Source organism: Xyrauchen texanus, chromosome 5, assembly GCF_025860055.1.
Source record: "Xyrauchen texanus isolate HMW12.3.18 chromosome 5, RBS_HiC_50CHRs, whole genome shotgun sequence".
NCBI classification, from domain to species: domain Eukaryota; kingdom Metazoa; phylum Chordata; class Actinopteri; order Cypriniformes; family Catostomidae; genus Xyrauchen; species Xyrauchen texanus.
In genome coordinates, this window is record NC_068280.1 from 53,175,136 (window position 1) to 53,195,135 (window position 20,000).

At 43.6% G+C, this 20,000-nt stretch overlaps 1 protein-coding gene across 1 annotated transcript in view; it reads right to left on the minus strand.

Annotated features, from left to right (window-relative positions):
- The window catches only part of LOC127643641 (ras GTPase-activating protein 3-like), a 51,895-nt gene extending 34,629 nt beyond the window's left edge, over positions 1-17,266 (minus strand). Inside the window, 1 exon segment of the mRNA XM_052126440.1 lies at positions 17,212-17,266. Coding sequence (XP_051982400.1) covers positions 17,212-17,266 — 55 coding nt within the window.
- Between the last annotated feature and the right edge of the window lie 2,734 nt (positions 17,267-20,000).

Sequence of the window (20,000 nt, forward strand, 5' to 3'; positions counted from 1 at the left end):
GGTCTCAAACGTGGGGGTAGTGACCGGGCCGTGATGGAGCATGGCCGCCACTGAATCAGCTGATCAGCGGGCAGGGCTTGAGTGGTAATGTGGCATACCGGGCATTTTCCCAGTGGGCCGACGCACTTTCGGGCCGATCTGGGGTGGAATGGCCATCAGGAGAACCGAGCGGAACGTGGCGAATGGGCCGCGATAAGCAAATGAGCCGCTACGTTATGCAGAATGGACCACAAAACAGCGCCACGATATTCAGAAAAGAACAGCGAACAACATTTTTGGCAACAACCCCAACTCTATATAGTTTTTGTAACTAATTAAATATAAACATTAAAATATTACTAATATAATATAAACCGATATAAAGTGTTAAGATTTGCTTCTGCACTGGTACAACAACACAAGCAATGCTTTTGTCAGGTCATGACATTGTTTATGTTTGGTTTTGGGTACCTCTATATTTTGTTTACATTTGAATGTGTATTGTGTCATAATAACTGCTCAAATAATCACACACACACACACACACACACACACACACACACACACACACACACACACACACACACACACACACACACACTCACACACACGCACACGTACGGACGCACACACACACGCACACACAAGTGCTGTGTGGTCTCACTCACACATGAAGGACAGATCACACACACACACACACACACACACGTTGTTGAATGTTTCCCTTTCACAGTTACTGGATGAAATGACAGACAGGCAGACAGACAGACAGTTGAATGCTGGTTTGACCCACAGACAGAGAGCGTGCAAGCATGACCCACACTACAGAGAGAGAGAGAGAGAGAGAGAGAGCTACAACAGGAAATTAGATCATAGGAAAGGAATTTCGACTGTATCCAAGATGTAGTTTAAACGGCACTAAACATGTGTGTTAGTCGGACACTGAGGCCCTTAAACACAACGGCAGGATGACAACACGTTTGACAGATACACAACTGTACAGATCAATTTAAATGTAGTGTGTGTCCACATTACAACAACTAAACACTGACATTAATGCCACCAACAACAAATGGCGACGGACACAGGAGGCACTTTGTTCTGCTCTGTCATCCCGGGGCTGTTGAAGAGGAAGCGGCTCTCTGTGTCTTTACAGTCACACACATCTCATCTCATCTCATCTCATCACATCACATCATCACATCTCCTCTCATCTCACCTTTTCACATCTCATCTCCTCTCATCACATCACATCACATCACATCACGTCATCACATCTCATTTCATCACATCTCCTCTCATCTCACCTTTTCACATCTCATCTCCTCTCAACACACCACATCACATCACCACATCTCATCTTATCTCATCTCAAGCCACAATCGCTTGTGAGTCGCTGGTCCTGAGATCTCATCTCCTCTCATCACATCACATCACATCACATCACATCACATCACATCACATCACATCACATCACATCATCATATCTCATCTTATCCATCTCAAGACAAAATCGCTTGTGAGATGCTGGTCCTGAGATCTCATCTCCTCTCATCACATCACATCACATCTCCTCTCCTCTCATCACATCACATCACATCACATCACATCACATCTCATCTCAAGACACAATCGCTTGTGAGTCGCTGGTCCTGAGATCTCATGTCATCACCTCTCATCACATCTCATCTCATCACGTCTCCTCTCATCTTATCTCATCTCATTTCATCACATCACCTCTCATCTCATTTCATCACATCTCATCTCCTCTCATCTCATCTCATCACATCTCATCACATCTCATCTCATCACATCTCATGTCATCACATCACATCTCATCACATCTCATCTCATCTTATCACATCTCATTTCATCACATCTCCTCTCATCTCATCACATCACATCACATCACATCACATCACATCACATCACATCACATCTCATCTCATCTTATCTCATCTCAAGACACAATCCCTTGTGAGTCGCTGGTCCTGAGATCTCATCTCCTCTCATCTCATCTCATCACATCTCATGTCATCACATCTCATCACGTCTCCTCTCATCACATCACATCATCACATCACATCACATCTCATCTTATCTCATCTCAAGACACAATCCCTTGTGAGTCGCTGGTCCTGAGATCTCATCTCCTCTCATCACATCTCATCTCATCACATCTCATGTCATCACATCTCATCACGTCTCCTCTCATCTCATCACATCTCATCTCATCTTATCACATCTCATCTCATCACATCTCCTCTCATCTCATCTCATCACATCTCATCTCATCTTATCACATCTCATCTTATCACATCTCCTCTCCTCTCATCACATCTCATCACATCTCATCTCATCACATCTCCTCTCATCACATCACATCTCCTCTCATCTCATCACATCTCATCACATCTCCTCTCATCACATCACATCTCATCTCATCACATCTCATCACCTCTCAAGACACAATCGCTTGTGAGTCGCTGGTCCTGAAAACTCATCTCCTGTCATCACATCACATCACATCATCACATCACATCACATCACATCACATCACATCATCACATCACATCACATCTCATCTTATCTCATCTCAAGACACAATCGCTTGTGAGTCGCTGGTCCTGAGATCTCATGTCATCACCTCTCATCACATCTCATCTCATCACGTCTCCTCTCATCTCATCTTATCACATCTCCTCTCATCTTATCACATCTCATCTCATTTCATCACATCTCCTCTCATCTCATTTCATCACATCTCCTCTCATCTCATCTCATCACATCTCATCTCCTCTCATCACATCTCATCTTATCTCATCTCAAGACACAATCCCTTGTGAGTCGCTGGTCCTGAGATCTCATCTCCTCTCATCTCATCTCATCACATCTCATCTCATGTCATCACATCTCCTCTCCTCTCATCACATCTCATGTCATCACATCTCATGTCATCACATCTCATCTCATCACATCTCATTTCATCACATCTCATCTCATCTCATCTCATCACATCTCATGTCATCACATCTCATCTCATCTTATCACTTCTCATTTCATCACATCTCCTCTCATCTCATCTCATCACATCTCATCTCATCTCATGTCATCACATCTCATCTCATCACATCTCATTTCATCACATCTCCTCTCATCTCATCTCATCACATCTCATGTCATCACATCTCATCTCATCTTATCACTTCTCATTTCATCACATCTCCTCTCATCTCATCACATCTCATGTCATCGCATCTCATCTTATCACATCTCATCTCATTTCATCACATCTCCTCTCATCTCATCACATCTCATCTCCTCTCATCACATCATCACATCACATCACATCACATCTCATCTTATCTCATCTCAAGACACAATCCCTTGTGAGTCGCTGGTCCTAAGATCTCATCTCCTCTCATCTCATCACATCTCATCACATCACATCTCATCTCATCACATCTCATCACCTCTCAAGACACAATCGCTTGTGAGTCGCTGGTCCTGAAAACTCATCTCCTGTCATCACATCACATCACATCATCACATCACATCACATCACATCACATCACATCACATCACATCATCACATCACATCACATCACATCTCATCTTATCTCATCTCAAGACACAATCGCTTGTGAGTCGCTGGTCCTGAGATCTCATGTCATCACCTCTCATCACATCTCATCTCATCACGTCTCCTCTCATCTCATCTTATCACATCTCATCTCATCTTATCACATCTCATCTCATTTCATCACATCTCCTCTCATCTCATTTCATCACATCTCCTCTCATCTCATCTCATCACATCTCATCTCATCTCCTCTCATCACATCTCATCTTATCTCATCTCAAGACACAATCCCTTGTGAGTCGCTGGTCCTGAGATCTCATCTCCTCTCATCTCATCTCATCACATCTCATCTCATCTCATGTCATCACATCTCCTCTCCTCTCATCACATCTCATCTCATCACATCTCATGTCATCACATCTCATCTCATCACATCTCATTTCATCACATCTCCTCTCATATCATCTCATCACATCTCATGTCATCACATCTCATCTCATCTTATCACTTCTCATTTCATCACATCTCCTCTCATCTCATCACATCTCATCTCATCACATCTCATGTCATCACATCTCATCTCATCACATCTCATTTCATCACATCTCCTCTCATCTCATCTCATCACATCTCATCTCATCTTATCACTTCTCATTTCATCACATCTCCTCTCATCTCATCACATCTCATGTCATCGCATCTCATCTTATCGCATCTCATCTCATTTCATCACATCTCCTCTCATCTCATCTCATCACATCTCATCTCCTCTCATCACATCATCACATCACATCACATCTCATCTTATCTCATCTCAAGACACAACCCCTTGTGAGTCGCTGGTCCTAAGATCTCATCTCCTCTCATCTCATCACATCTCATCTCATCACATCTCATGTCATCACATCTCATCTCATCACATCACATCACATCTCATCTTATCTCATCTCAAGACACAATCCCTTGTGAGTCGCTGGTCCTGAGATCTCATCTCCTCTCATCTCATCACATCTCATGTCATCACATTTCATCACATCTCATCACGTCTCCTCTCATCTTATCACATCTCATCACATCTCCTCTCATCTTTTCACATCACATCTCATCTTATCACATCTCATCACATCTCCTCTCATCACATCTCATCTCATCTCATCACATCTCATCTCATCACATCACATCTCCTCTCCTCTCCTCTCATCACATCTCATCTCATGTCATCACATCTCATCTCATCACGTCTCCTCTCATCACATCACATCACATCTCATCTTATCTCATCTCAAGACACAATCTCTTGTGAGTCGCTGGTCCTGAGATCTCATCTCCTCTCATCACATCTCATCTCATCACATCTCATGTCATCACATCTCATCTCATCACGTCTCCTCTCCTCTCATCACATCTCATGTCATCACATCTTATGTCATCACATCTCATCTCATCACATCTCCTCTCATCACATCACATCACATCTCATCTTATCTCATCTCAAGACACAATCTCTTGTGAGTCGCTGGTCCTGAGATCTCATCTCCTCTCATCACATCTCATCTCATCACATCTCATGTCATCACATCTCATCTCATCACATCACATCTCATCTTATCTCATCTCAAGACACAATCTCTTGTGAGTCGCTGGTCCTGAGATCTCATCTCCTCTCATCACATCTCATCTCATGTCATCACATCTCATCTCATCACGTCTCCTCTCCTCTCATCACATCACATCTCATCTCATCACATCTCATGTCATCACATCTCATCTCATCACATCTCCTCTCCTCTCATCACATCTCATGTCATCACATCTCATCTCATCACGTCTCCTCTCATCAAATCACATCACATCTCATCTTATCTCATCTCAAGACACAATCTCTTGTGAGTCGCTGGTCCTGAGATCTCATCTCCTCTCATCTCATCTCATCACATCTCATCACATCTCATGTCATCACATCTCATCACGTCTCCTCTCATCTCATCTTATCACATCTCATCTCATCTTATCACATCTCATCTCATCACATCTCCTCTCATCTTATCACATCTCATCTCATCACATCTCCTCTCATCTTATCACATCTCATCACATCTCCTCTCATCACATCTCATCTCATCACATCTCCTCTCATCACAACACATCTCATCACATCTCATCTCATCACATCTCCTCTCATCACATCACATCTCATCACATCTCATCACCTCTCAAGACACAATTGCTCGTGAGTCGCTGGTCCTGAAAACTCATCTCCTCTCATCACATCACATCTCATCACATCACATCTCATCACATCTCATCTCATCACATCTCATCACATCTTATCACCTCTCAAGACACAATCGCTCGTGAGTCGCTGGTCCTGAGAGCTCATCTCATCACATCACATCACATCTCAGGACCAGCGACTCACGAGCGATTGTGTCTTCAGATCTCATGTGCAACTTTAAGTCAAATATAGACAAAACTTCTACTTGGTTGTGAATGAAGATGAATAGTTCACCAAAAAGTATAATTCGGTCAATACTGAAACACCCTCATGTTGTTCCAAACATGTACATTAGATTAGTCGATTATCAAAATAATTGTTGTAGCCCTAAAATGTAGCATTTAGCATTTCAGCAATTTGACAATCTTTAACCTTTTAAGCTCTGAGGGGTACTTTAATGATTTCTGTTTCAGTGGCATACCAACAATTAAAGGCTTAAAACTCCACAAAAAACAAGGAGGGTCATCAAATGTTTGGTATCATTGTAAAGAAAACTTTTATAATTTTTTCATGATATAGATAATGATAAATTCTGAGACTCTCAGCCTAAGAAACCGCTTTTAATTTGAGCTATTTTTAGCTTTTAAATGCCAAAATGTTTATAATTTCTTATTTTTCTGATTTGACATTATCTATCTCTGAGTGTAAATAAGGAGGCTCTGAAAAACTGCTTTTGTTTTGTTCCCAATCATGTCAACTGTATACGACAAATCAATGAAAAGTTCCAACATTACAAATATAATTGATCATAGTGTCCAAAAACATCTCCAAACAAATAAAAGATAATAATTTTACATAAGAACTAATTACACATGCAAACACAACAATGACTAAAGGTTTGCATAGCATGCAGACATGATTTTAGTCATGAGATTTCACAGAATGAGTTTCATTCTGTGTCATTTGAGTCATCATTGAGTCTGTGTCGGTGTATTTGGCGCCATCTCCTGGTGGTCATATGTAACATTGTGCTTCATGTGGATTATCTAATGATCTATACATCTGATTATCTTGTGTGTGGACTCGATTGAAAGATAATCACAGACTCTAAATAATCATATGTGATAGTTTATGTTCTGTTTATGATTCGGTGAAGTTAAAAGTGAAAATGCGTCATACGAGCAACACCAGCATAATTGTCAAAGACATATATTTAGCTGTTACTCGCTGTATTTTCATCTGTGAGTAAAACAAATAGTCTGTAAATAGTAGCTTTTCAACAACATATGACACATGACTATTTGATCAGTTTGATGTTTTTGCTGATTACAATAAAAATAAAAAATTATCAAAACGCTAACATTTCTGATTTATCTGCAGATTTCAAAGCACTTGTTCAGTTTTGGTCATAATGTCACATGCATCGGAAAATAGAGGCCTGGAGGAGCGTTGTCTCATTTCACTGTGTACTGTACTAACTGTATATTGCTGAGCGACAATAAAAACCACTTGACTTGAGCTTCAAAGCTTTCAAACGATACCTGTTTCGTGTGGTCAAGACTGATTTTTTCATATCTGAATAGTTCAGGGAGTATTGATGCTGACTATCACCGCTGGAGTCGTGAGTTTGAATCCAGGGCGTGCTGAGTGACTCCAGTCAGGTCTCCTTAGCAACCAAATTGGTCCGGTTGCTAGGGAGGGTAGAGTCACATGGGGTAACCTCCTCGTGGTCACTATAATGTGGTTCTCGCTCTCGGTGGGGCGTGTGGCGAGTTGTGCATGGATGCTGCGGAGAATAGCGTGAAGCCTCCACACGCGCTACGTCTCCACGGTAACACACTCAACAAATCACGTGATAAGATGCGCGGATTGACGTTCTCAGATGCGGAGGCAACCGAAATTCGTCCTCCACCACCCGGATTGAGGCGAGCCACTACACCACCACGAGGACTTCGAGCGCATTGGGAATTGGGCGTTCCAAATTTGGGAAAAAATGGGAGACAAAAAAAAGTTAAATGTGACACTATCACAGACGTTCAGGTCTAATATGTGTCTGATCTGTAATATCTGACATTCAAAATGGTCAAATGGTGTTTCCTTCACAGGCCTAAGAGTAAAACTAAAAGACAATGATGATGATGATGATGATGATGAGTTCTGGAACAGTGACACGGTGAATGTCTGGATGCATGAAATGGATGAAATGGATACAGATACAGAGAGAACGAGTTGGAACCGCATTCACTCTTCTTCTTCTAGAGATGTCTTACCTCAGCGAAGTCTTTACAGACAGACAGACAGGTCAGAGAGACAGGTGAAGACTAGATTACGTCATCAGACCACAGACAGGTGGTGCCCCTATTTAGAAACGACTGTAAAGAATAGAGTCAGTCATGTCACACTTTACACACTCATTCTGCAAGTACAGTTACAGTGGATAAATGCTCCGTCCCAGTATCCTAATTTAACTTTCAGAGTCAATATCAGTAAGCCATTGGTAGTTTGACTTCCTGAAGAGAATAAACTCTGTGACACTTTCACAACACTGATCTGTTTGATTGGACTTTTGCCTCCAACAAAGGTGTGCATTTGAGGTGGGACTCCCGTTTGTTGACCAATTTGTTTCATTATCATTCGAAAGTGAATATTAAAATCTGTGAGACTGATGCACTGATTCGTGTTTACACCTTAAAGAACTTGTAAATAATCAGGGCATGTTTTCCACACTGCTTTACCCTGAAGCAAAGAATGATATTTAATGATATTATTTTATGCACCATTATATCAATACACACTAGTAATAATAAACAGCGATATTTATCTACAATGACAAGAAAAAGTATGTGAACACTTTGGAATTACCTGCATTTATGTACAAATTTGTCTTTAAATGCGGTTTGATCTTCATCTAAGTTTAAATAATGAACAAACACAATCTGTATAAACCAAGTGAGCCGCACAAGCCCTAAAAAGTGAAGCCAAAACGTCTCGATCGCCCCCCGGTGGCTGGTCCTAGTATAGGTCATAAGCCCCGCCTCCCCATGTTATTCAACGGGACGTGAGACCAACTAAACAATTAAATTACACTTCACATATCTTTTTTCCAAAGATAGTTTCTGTCATTTACTGTCGTTTCTATCACGTTGATGTCATTTCTAGTGTTTGCTTTCAAAATAAGTTTGTTTTTAGTTATTTGATGCTATAAAAACGGTGCTGTGACATCATGATTGACAGCTGTGATTGACAGTTGTGGTTTGTGTGCCCTTATGATCCTGAGGGCTGTGTTGTCTGGAGACATGTGCTCCTGGTAGGGTCTCCCAAGCCAAAGTGGTCTCAGGTGAGGGGCCAGACTAAGAATGGTTCACAAAGACTCTATGGAAAAAACGGAAAGAGGAGGAGTTACCCTGTCCGGAGGAAGCCCGGGGCCCCCGTCTGGAGCCAGGCCCAGATGGAGGGCTCGTCGGCGAGCGCCTGGTGGCCGGGCTTGTCACGGAGCCAGGCACAGCCCGAAGAAGCGACGTGAAACCCCCCTCTACATCCCTTGGGCCCACCAACCATTGGAGAAACCGCAGGAGTCAGGTGCGCTGCCATATGGGTGGCAGTGAAGGCCGTGGGCCTCGACGGACCAGACCCGGGCAGCAAAGGCTAGCTCTGGGGACGTGGAATGTCACCTCACTGGGGGGGAAGGAGCCTGTTCATGAGTCTACTGTACAGAAAACATTAAACAGGTGTTCATGGCAGGACATCATGAAGAAGCCGCTGCTTATCAACAAAAACATTCCTGCACACCTGAAGTTTGCCAAAGATCACCTCGACACTCCACAACACTACTGGGAAAATGTTTGTGGACTGATGAAACTAAGGTTGATTTGTTTGGGAAGAACAGCAGCACTATGTGTGGGATAAAAGGGCACCACATACCAACATAAAAACATCATCCCAACGGTGAAGTACAGTGGAGGGGGCATCATGATTTGGGCTGTTTCGGGGTCTGGAACGCTTGCCATCATCAAGGGAAAAATGAAATCCCAAATTTATCAATATATTCTACAGGGTAATGCCAGGGTGGCAGTGTGCCAGCTGAAGCTCAGTAGAAGTTGGGTGTTGCAGCAGTACAATGACCCTAAACATCAAAGTAAATCCACAACAGAATGACTTCCACCTTTTGGAGTGTCCCAGTCAGAGTCCAGACCTGAACCCAATAGAGATGCTGTGGAATGACCTCAAGAGAGACTCCAGACATCATAAGAATATGAACTGAAGCAGTTCTGTAAGGAAGAATGATCCAAAACTCCTCCTGAACAAGTGCAGGTCGAATCCACGAGATACCCGAAACACTTGCTTGAGGTTACTGCTGCCAAGCGAGGATCGACCAGTTATTAAATCCAAGGGTTCACTTACTTTTTCCACAGCACTGTGAGCATTTAACAGGATGGGTTCGATAAAGACATGAAAGATTATAACTGTTTGTGTGTTGTTAGTTTAAGCACATTGTGTTTGTCTATACATGATGACATCACATTATATGACCAATTAAAGCAGAAAACCAGATAATTCCAGGGGTTCACATACTTTTTCTTGACACTGTAATCAGTTTTTTAGTGAGTTGGGACTAAATACAAAAGACTGTTTGAACTGGTTAATAAAAATGAATCAAACCAAACCAACTCTAAGTGTATTCTTGCTACTGAAGTTTAAATGAGAGAATATTAATATAAATGAAAAACACTGGCTCGTTTTTTGGGAAACTCTTTAAAAAGAGTGTTAAAATCACTGTAATACTCACACACTATTGGTTAACTGTACAATGCCAGCAAAATAATGGAGCCTACCATGTGAATATCTGATATACATCCGTATTATCAGGGCATGTGCAATTCATTTGACATGAAAACAATCTGAATTATTGGTCAAACATTGTTTGGACAGGAAACTGCCTCATTCATTAAATGACATCACGGAGTGCTGACTATCCCAGGAGTTCCCCTAAATGTGAAAACTAGTCCAATCGCTCAACTGGGAACTGAGTCATGACTGGTACTCTTGAGGATAAATACTGTGACATCACTTCCTCCTTGTCTCAATGTTTAGGGTTCATTCTTAAATCTAGCATTATTTGCTATTATTAATGTAACCTGTATTGCATTAACATTAAACTACTGTGATACATAACTAGGCTGCATTGCATACAACAACTGCCTAAATTGCTATTAATATATTTGATGAGTATTAACCAATAGTCTGCACGGCCTCGGTGAAGTCAACCAAAATGTTGTTTTATAGGTGGAGCAAGTTATTACAATATAACATAAGATTATGAGGACAAACATGCTTTTCTTTGGGATGTCATGCACTGATGAACTGTTCATAATAACACCAGAAACGTGAGTTTACAAAGTCAATTTTGAGTTTGTGTTGATTTTAAAGGTGAATGACACAATGTCAACATACGTCTGGTTTGCATTAGCACTGCTTCCCAGGAATATGAAAAAAAACAACTTTGTAGATTATTTAGCCAAATCAGGAAGTGATTAGGAACAGTTTCCTGTTTCCTCTTCGCTCCATCCACCAGAAGCTCCTGACCTCTGAAAGCAAGACAGCGTTTCCTCTGGACATGTGCTTCATCAGGAATCCATATACTCCATATATGTAGTCAAACGAGCAGGGAGCCGCCGCTTCGTGAGGAAAGGTCGAGACTTTGACCCGAGATTAATGCACCTGTAATCCTATTTTACACTCTTGAATTCAAGATATGGACAATCCGTTCACATTACGTCATTTTATTTGTACCTGCAGAACATGTTGTGAAACGCGGGGCTGCGGTCTCATCGTCACTCGTTTCTCTAACCATAAATAAACACGCTCGTTTCCTTTACATGTGTGAATAAACACGGGATAACATGAACCGCTTGAGACCAAACGCAACAGCAGCGTTATCTACAGTCCTTTCTCAAAGCGATGATGGGATTTACATTAAAACTCGACGCCTTTTCCAACATCCCAACATCCACTTCAAACACTCGGAGAACTTAAGGTGCGTTCACACTGCTAGTGACTTTGTCGCTGCAGGTCACCAGTGGCTGGCGGTGAAGTCGCTAGTGGGCGTTCCCACTACTGGTTGCCTAGTAACGTTTATAAATGAGATTCACGGATGTCATTCCATTGCTGTTGACAGCGAATCAGTTTTCTTGCCACTAAAAACAAACATTTTGGAGGGAAAAGAGTAAATATAAATGGAATCAGTACATAAAATGCTTTATATCAAAGATGAGCGAGAAACAAGGTGTGCTGTTTGCCATAGCGGCTGTTTATCTGCGCCGAAAACGCAAACGCCGGTCTGTCTGGGTCCACAAAACCATTAAATCTCGTAGTCAGCACGGCGAGTACCACCGGCTGGTGCAGGAGCTGCGGCTGGATGACAGGACCCAGTTTGATGAGCTGCTGCAGAGGGTGAGTCCCCTGATCTTTCCATTAGGAGCTGAGAGAGAGAGAGAGAGAGAGAGAGAGAGAGAGAGAGAAGGATCACGTGAGCTCTCCCGTCTTCTCTCCTATTGGCTGTCGCTCCCGTAAGTCGCTCTTCATTTGAATAAAGTTGAACTTGTCTCAACTTTGAGGCGTCGCTGGACACGCCCACATCTAGTCGCCAACGGTCGCAACAGCTCGTGTCACTGGACGTCGCTGTGCTCTCATTGAACATGAATGGGATGGAGTCGCTGTCGCTGTCTCCCGCGATGACGCTGCCAGTGTGAACGCAGCTTTAAATAACCGTAAATAACGGGCTTACAGTCTGGACAGATTCACTGCATGTTAATCGCACTGGATATAATACTTAATATAAAATGGGGTTATTTTTACCAGGTGTTTTGATAAAAGAATTCGACACACACCGGTGTATGAACGATTGGTAAAACGTCCATCAAGAATAAAGGAAATGTTGTTTTCTTTAATGCAGCTGAGGTAAGTGTTCCTGTCCGCTATGAGGTTTGTTGTGAGGACACGCGTGATGTAAATCGATGTAAAATGTGACGCTACATTTTTTGGAACAGTTTTCAAACTAGTTTTGCATGACCTTTGATGTATCGACATGGGGATTTATGCGCTTGAGTATTGTGTCAACACTTGAGAAATGTTATCAATAATTTGCGATTCCATCAGAAATATCGGTAAACGTTTGGAAACGTGCAGTAGTCCGTGAGGCACTCGCACTGGATGTGAATGGGGCCGATCCTTAAACATGAACTTACAGGCTTTAATCAATATTACAACCTTGTTGCCATGACAACAAAACCCTGTAATCCTGATATCAGACATCATTTTACACAGGTAGGGTTAGTGGGCGATTTTATTACACTAAAATCATGCTAACATATATATATACTTTTGAAACAGTGTGTGTGTGTGTGTGTGTGTTAGTGTTTATGGACCGGCCCCATTAACTTCAACTGTACTTCCCATATTGCACTTTTTTTAATAACAACTTCCAGACAATTGTAACAATTGTGTCTTTTGCTTTGACATTTGACAGGTACTGAATGTTTATTACCCAAAGCAACTCTCCGTATATGAACTGCAAGGAATTCAGTCCAATGCTCAAGGGCACAATGATAAAAGGGGAGCGGTTCATGATGTAATCCTCTATTTTATAGCTTTCATTACCTGTATTCAAACCAGCAGCGATTACTTTGCATTGATAATGAGAAAGAAAAACTTAAAACCATCAGAATAATGACAATTTAGTGGGATATTTATGTATATTTGCTCAACTAACCATAGAGAATTTCTCTAAAGCAGCGTGTGAACGCCCCTCGCACCAGTGATAATATCTATTGTACCACAGACACGATTTTACTGAAAGATCACATTCATTTTCTCTCACTAATCGATGGACCATGAAATTAAGCTGTTGATCCGTGGAAATACAGAAACTACTTCTCCAAAACATCTGAAACTCTGTGAAATGATGGTGAAGCAATCTGGGCTAAAAATTCAAAACAGCCACAGAGGGACGTTACATTATCTGATGATGCAACAAAACTCAAAATCAGGACTCAATTTTTAGGACATGGTATTCTTTTGAACAGCATGTTAATGTCTGTATGGAACTGTCAGAGTACCGGATGAGAACTATGGTTAGTACGGTACATTTATGAAAGGGTCAGTGAATTTTAACACATTTAGTTCAAGCGCTGTTGCACTGTCTAAAATAAAAAGGCAGCGTTTGATGAATGGTTCATGTTCTCAGTGCAAGAACCATGGCAACATTGCGGTCGTGGCTTTCTTTTCTCACGAGAGAAAGCCACTTCAGCCGCCCCCCACGTCGTTCCTTTTTCCCATTGAGGATGACCAGGCTGGCGATGAAGGTGATTTGGGGATGAAGACGGGCTCGGTTTCGGCGGGTAAATCCACACGAACCACCCGCCTACCCAACGCTTGCTTGCTTCCATCCGAGCTCGGGATGTGTGCGGCTCGCCTCGTGGCCAGCCGACATTCTCCCTTGAGCCCCCGGAATTGGATGACGATATCACTGCTGCATCGGAGAGTGTCACAGCGGCGTCTGATGCTGATGACTCGTCTGGGCTGCCACCTTTGGGTCTGCTCACCCAGTCTGAGGCTGACACGCAGATGCCCGCTATGCTTTCCCTGGCCACCCCGGTTCCGTTCTTCCCAGAAGTGCATGATGAGCTGATTCAGTCGTGGAGGGCACCTTTTACTGTCCGGAACCGACACCTCTGCTTATACTCTCACTACCCTGGATGGCAGGGCGGCCCACGAGTACACGGGTCCCCCAGGTGGACAGAGCTGTTGCGTTCCACTTGTGTCCCGAGAACGCCGCCACCTGGCGGGACCGCACGGTACTCCTCTCCAGAGCCTGTAAAATTATGTCATAACTGACCTCGAAAGTCTACAGCGCCACCGTACAGGCCGCCTCCGCCCTACATGCCATGGCTCTCCTGCAAGTTCACCAAGCCGATGCACTCAAAGATCTGCACCTGGGTAGTCCCGACCCCGACGTGCTGCAGGAACTGCGCTCTGCCACCGACCTCGCTCTCAGAGCCACGAAGGTCACAACGCATGTACTCGGGCGGGCAATGGCCACCCTCGTGGTCCAGGAGCATCACCTCTGAACATGGTCGTGATGCGCGACGTTGACAAGGCGCATTTTCTCAACGCCCCCGTCTCCCACTTTTGCCTCTTCGGCGGTTTTCGGCAGTGAAGAAGCAGATGGCACATCTTGCCGCGATGCCGCCAAACCAGCACGCCACGCCTTTCCCACGAGGGCTTACCCCTCCAGCTAAACAACAGGTAGCTCCGCCTCAACCCGGGCACACCTCGGGTGGCGTACGCCATGACCCCTTCCAGGACCAGGAAAGCTCCGAAGCACTCGTGAGACGGGCGACCCAGGCAGTCAGACCATAAGACTTTCAACCCTTGGACAGACCTCTGCTTTCTGCGGACCAGAGTCCCATTGCAGCAGGTGTCCAGATGTGTCATGGTGACCACAGACACCCCTTGACAGGGTTGGGGCGCCGTGTGCAATGGGCACGCTGCCGCTGACCTCTGGACAGACATTCGCTCCGGAGCTGGTACCAAGACCACTCCATCCCCCGGTGGAGGGCTGGGAGGAGAATCCTTGTTTCATTTGCCGCACCTCCTTCGGGCTGCGGCACCCACATTCTCAATAAAGAGCGATTTCCTCACTTCCTGGGTCATCCAGCCGGTGAGCGCCCGGCCCCAAAACTCTACTGTCCTGGCTCCCCGGACGCAGTTCCCTCGCCTCTGGCCCCACGACTGCTCAGCTCCGTCAGGCCAGCACTGACAAGTTACGAAGACGCCTCTCTAGGACCTGCGACCAATCTTGGACCTGCGAGTTCTCAACTGGGCCTTACACAGACTCCCGTTCAAAATACTCAAGCAGAAACAGATTCTTACCTGCGTTCGACAGCTAGATTGGTTAGCGGCGGTAGACCTGAAGGACGCGTACTTCCACGTCTCCATTCTGCCTCGACACCGACCCTTCTTACGGTTCATGTTCGACAGCCAGGCGTATCAGTACAAGGCCCTTCGGCCTGTCCCCTTGCGTCTTCACGAAGATCGCAGAGGCAGCTCTTGCCCCGCGAAGGGAAGTGGGCATCCGCATACGCAACTACCTCAACGACTGGCTCATCCTGGCTCACTCTTGAGAGTTACTGTCCGCTCACAGGGACCAGGTGCTCAGGCACCTCAGCCGTCTAGGCCTTCAGGTCAACTGGGAAAATCCTGTCTGGCACTCACTGCCCTGCTTCCCTTTAAACCAGTATGTCCAGGGCGGAGCATGCAAATTCTGTCTGCCAACTTGACATTGGCCTTTCCTCAGGTTCAGAGGTATGTTTGGCATCCCAGGAAGACCCCTTGCGTCACTTCATTCGACACCATGTCTCGTTCCTTCTCTCGGGGAACAGAGGTTCCAACAGTAACCATGACAGTATTCTTTAAAAATATTAATATTTTTAGGCATGGTACCATGTTTTTGGACATGTATCATGGTAATAATGGCATGTTTTGAACATGTCCCATTGTAAAACCATGTTATTCTTTATAGAACCTTGGAGGACCACATAAATATCATGGAATAGGAATATTTTTAGACATGCTACCATGTTTCATATATACATGTAACAAGGTAATAACATGTTATTCGTTGAAAATGAGTGCTATTTAAAAACCATATAATATAAATATAGTAATCCTTCAGTGCCAATGTATATATTACTGTGTTAATACAAGTCTAATATCATCACTGTACCATTGAAAATGCTTTACGTCAATACAAATATCCAGTTCTAGTCATGTCAATAAAGCACAATTAAACTGAAATAGAAACATAGATAGAAAGAGATCCTCTTCTGTCTCACTGTTTACATCAGTTAATCCACTGACAAACCACATGCCACCAGTCAGAATGAAAATAGACTAACTGTTCTATATCTGTCCTGAAAGAATTTCTGATTTCATCAATGTTTCATTAGTTGTAATGAAGAACACCCGACACACAACAGCAACATCCTTTATGAGTCCAGAGCTCAAATGTTCTCCTCTTTCTAAACATCCACAGCTGGATTTTGCATTCAATGCACATCTGTCCAACACTATCACTAATGTCTTCCTATATGAGCATATTGAGTTATAAGTGGGGTTATGAATGCACAAATAGATGGAGAGCAATTGTTTGCATGCAGCTGGATGTACAGCTATTTCAAACTAATGCAACACAGCTGATATTAATTGATATTAATATAAGATATGATCAACTGTGAGAGGAATAGCAGAAGAAGAAGAAGCTGTAATAGCAGCACATTCATTCTCGTATTTCTCTATAAAGCGCACATCGTCTCGCGCACACACAGAAAGTGTTCTCGCGCCGTAACACTCGCTTTCATCGCGCTTCAGAACTCACCGATTTTTATTTTGACACTCTGGAAAACTCGAAGACCTTCCTCTTCGACCGCCATGCTCGTTTTCCGTTCACAATCCGCCACGGTCTGTCTCTCTCTCCGTTCCAGCGCTGACGGTGACTCACCCCGAACTAAGCCGCTCGCCGCGAACGCACAGCTCAAACGCGAACGTTTCTTGAGGGGGAGGGGTCTGCAAGGATTTCTCGCGCGCTGATTGGATAAGAGCCATGTTGCGTTTTAAAGTAGGCGTGGCCCGTAACTCAGTCTTCTCATCTGCATTTAGAGCGACGCGACGCGACGCAACGAGAGCGCGCGGTTGGCCACACATGTATTTCGTTCGCGTCGAATGCTCGTTTGGTTGTACACTTCCAACACTTTTCAGAATCAGCTTTACTGCCAAGGAATCTGTGCAAATATGACAAATGAGGTGTGCCCTGATCTGGTAGACTATAAATAACTCCGCTATTACACGGAGAAGAATCAATCCGTTTTGTCACAAAAAAGAATTAAGTACCATAATAATGCCATATGTTTAAAGATGTCAAATGATCATATAATGATTTATAGACATTATATTCTTTGAACCCCAGATTTAAATTAGCCCGTGTAGGTATAGCTGCAGGCCAGAGATTTCCAAACTGGGGTGACTACTCAAAAGAGGGCGTGGTTACTCCAGAAGGGGGCGGGGTTACCATTTATTTAGCTAGGCCTGCAGCTGTTTCCTTCTCCGGAGATCTCCTAAAAGGGCGTATTTACTCCAGAAGGGGGCGGGGTTACCATTTATTTAGCCAGGACTGCAGCTGTTTCCTTCTCCGGAGAGCTCCTAAAAGGGCGTATTTACTCCAGAAGGGGGCGGGGTTACCATTTATTTAGCTAGGCCTGCAGCTGTTTCCTTCTCCGGAGCTCTCCTAAAAGGGCGTGGTTACTCCAGAAGGGGGCGGGGTTACCCATTATTTAGCTAGGCCTGCAGCTGTTTCCTTCTCCGGAGATCTCCTAAAAGGGCGTGGTTACGCCAGAAGGGGCGGAGTTACCATTTATTTTGCCAGGACTGCAGCTGTTTCCTTCTCCGGAGATCTCCTAAAAGGGCGTGGTTACGCCAGAAGGGGGCGGAGTTACCATTTATTTTGCCAGGACTGCAGCTGTTTCCTTCTCCGGAGATCTCCTAAAAGGGCGTATTTACTCCAGAAGGGGGCGGGGTTACCATTTATTTAGCTAGGCCTGCAGCTGTTTCCTTCTCCGGAGATCTCCTAAAAGGGCGTATTTACTCCAGAAGGGGGCGGAGTTACCATTTATTTAGCTAGGCCTGCAGCTGTTTCCTTCTCCGGAGATCTCCTAAAGGGCGTGGTTACTCCAGAAGGGGCGGAGTTACCATTTATTTAGCTAGGCCTGCAGCTGTTTCCTTCTCCGGAGATCTCTTAAAAGGGCGTATTTACTCCAGAAGGGGCGGGTTACCATTTATTTAGCTAGGCCTGCAGCTGTTTCCTTCTCCGGAGATCTCCTAAAAGGGCAGGGGAACTCCAGAGGGGGTGTGGTTACTCTGAAAAGGGGGTTGGGTCAACTCCAAAAGGGGGCAGCACTTCCACTAACGATTGGGAATAGGGTTGGGTTCATGTCCCCTGCCTTGGATTACATTGATTTTGTCAGGGGTGGATTATGAGTAGCAAGGGACCCGGGGCCAGTTTTCTTTTAAAGTTGAGATCTATGCGATCAATTATAATTGATTTATGTCTATTTTAATTCCTGTTCTGTTACAGTCAGATTAATTCAAACACACAGCACGGATGTGGACCAGAAACCGCTCAAAGCGAAACACAGTACCATTTTAACGTTTGTTATTCATAATATAAACTCAATGTAAATACTACCAATCATGCACACAAAATGCATATATATTTAAAGGGGCAATAATACATTACACTTCATAAAATACTTTAAACATAGATGAATTTAACCTGTTAACCTGCACCAGTGCTTAGTCGCACGAAGAGTCCCCCCAGTTTAATGTTTATGAATAGATTTAACGTGAAAGAACATCATTAATCTTGGCAAACTATATATCATTTTAAAGGTGTAAGCCTCAAGCATCGATGATAGAGCTCTGTTTTTCGATGAAACGCTTATAACGAATGTATTTCTTGCATTTATGTAAGCAATACAGATCAAACAAGCGTAATCAAAAAGCGGAGTACTTACCAGTAGTGTCGTAATAACGAGCCACACACGCATCCACTGCTAAAAGTTCCAGATTGGATGGAAAGGTGAGGGTCCACTGAATAACATCCCATAGAGCATTTTTAGTCCAAAGAAACAATAACATTGTAACATTGATGGTTATTCCTTTGTTTACATCGAGGTTTCTTCAGGGTGAAGTATCATACTTGTCGGTTATGCAATAAAATTATGCATAAAAACAGACTCCCGGTAGCCGAACGTTATATGGGTGTGTTGCTTAGAGTGTAATGAACAAATTAAGACCGCACACACACACACAAATACAAAGATAGGCAATATATAGGGCTGAAATATCCAAACACTGCGGTCAGTTTTTTGACGTCATGATATGCTGATCCTATTGTTTTGTCTTTACAACGAAAGCCAATGAAAGAATTGAAATGATATGACTGATAGAAAATGTAGCCAAGCAGTGCACGATTCCAACGATATCCGGGAAGTTTAAATTCCTCGCTGAACAAGATGTTTTTTATTTATTTGAATCAGCCACTCTAACCTCGCGAATTAGGCTGTGACCACACCCCGTCATTTGACAACAAAGCGAGCCATAGTAAAAAGA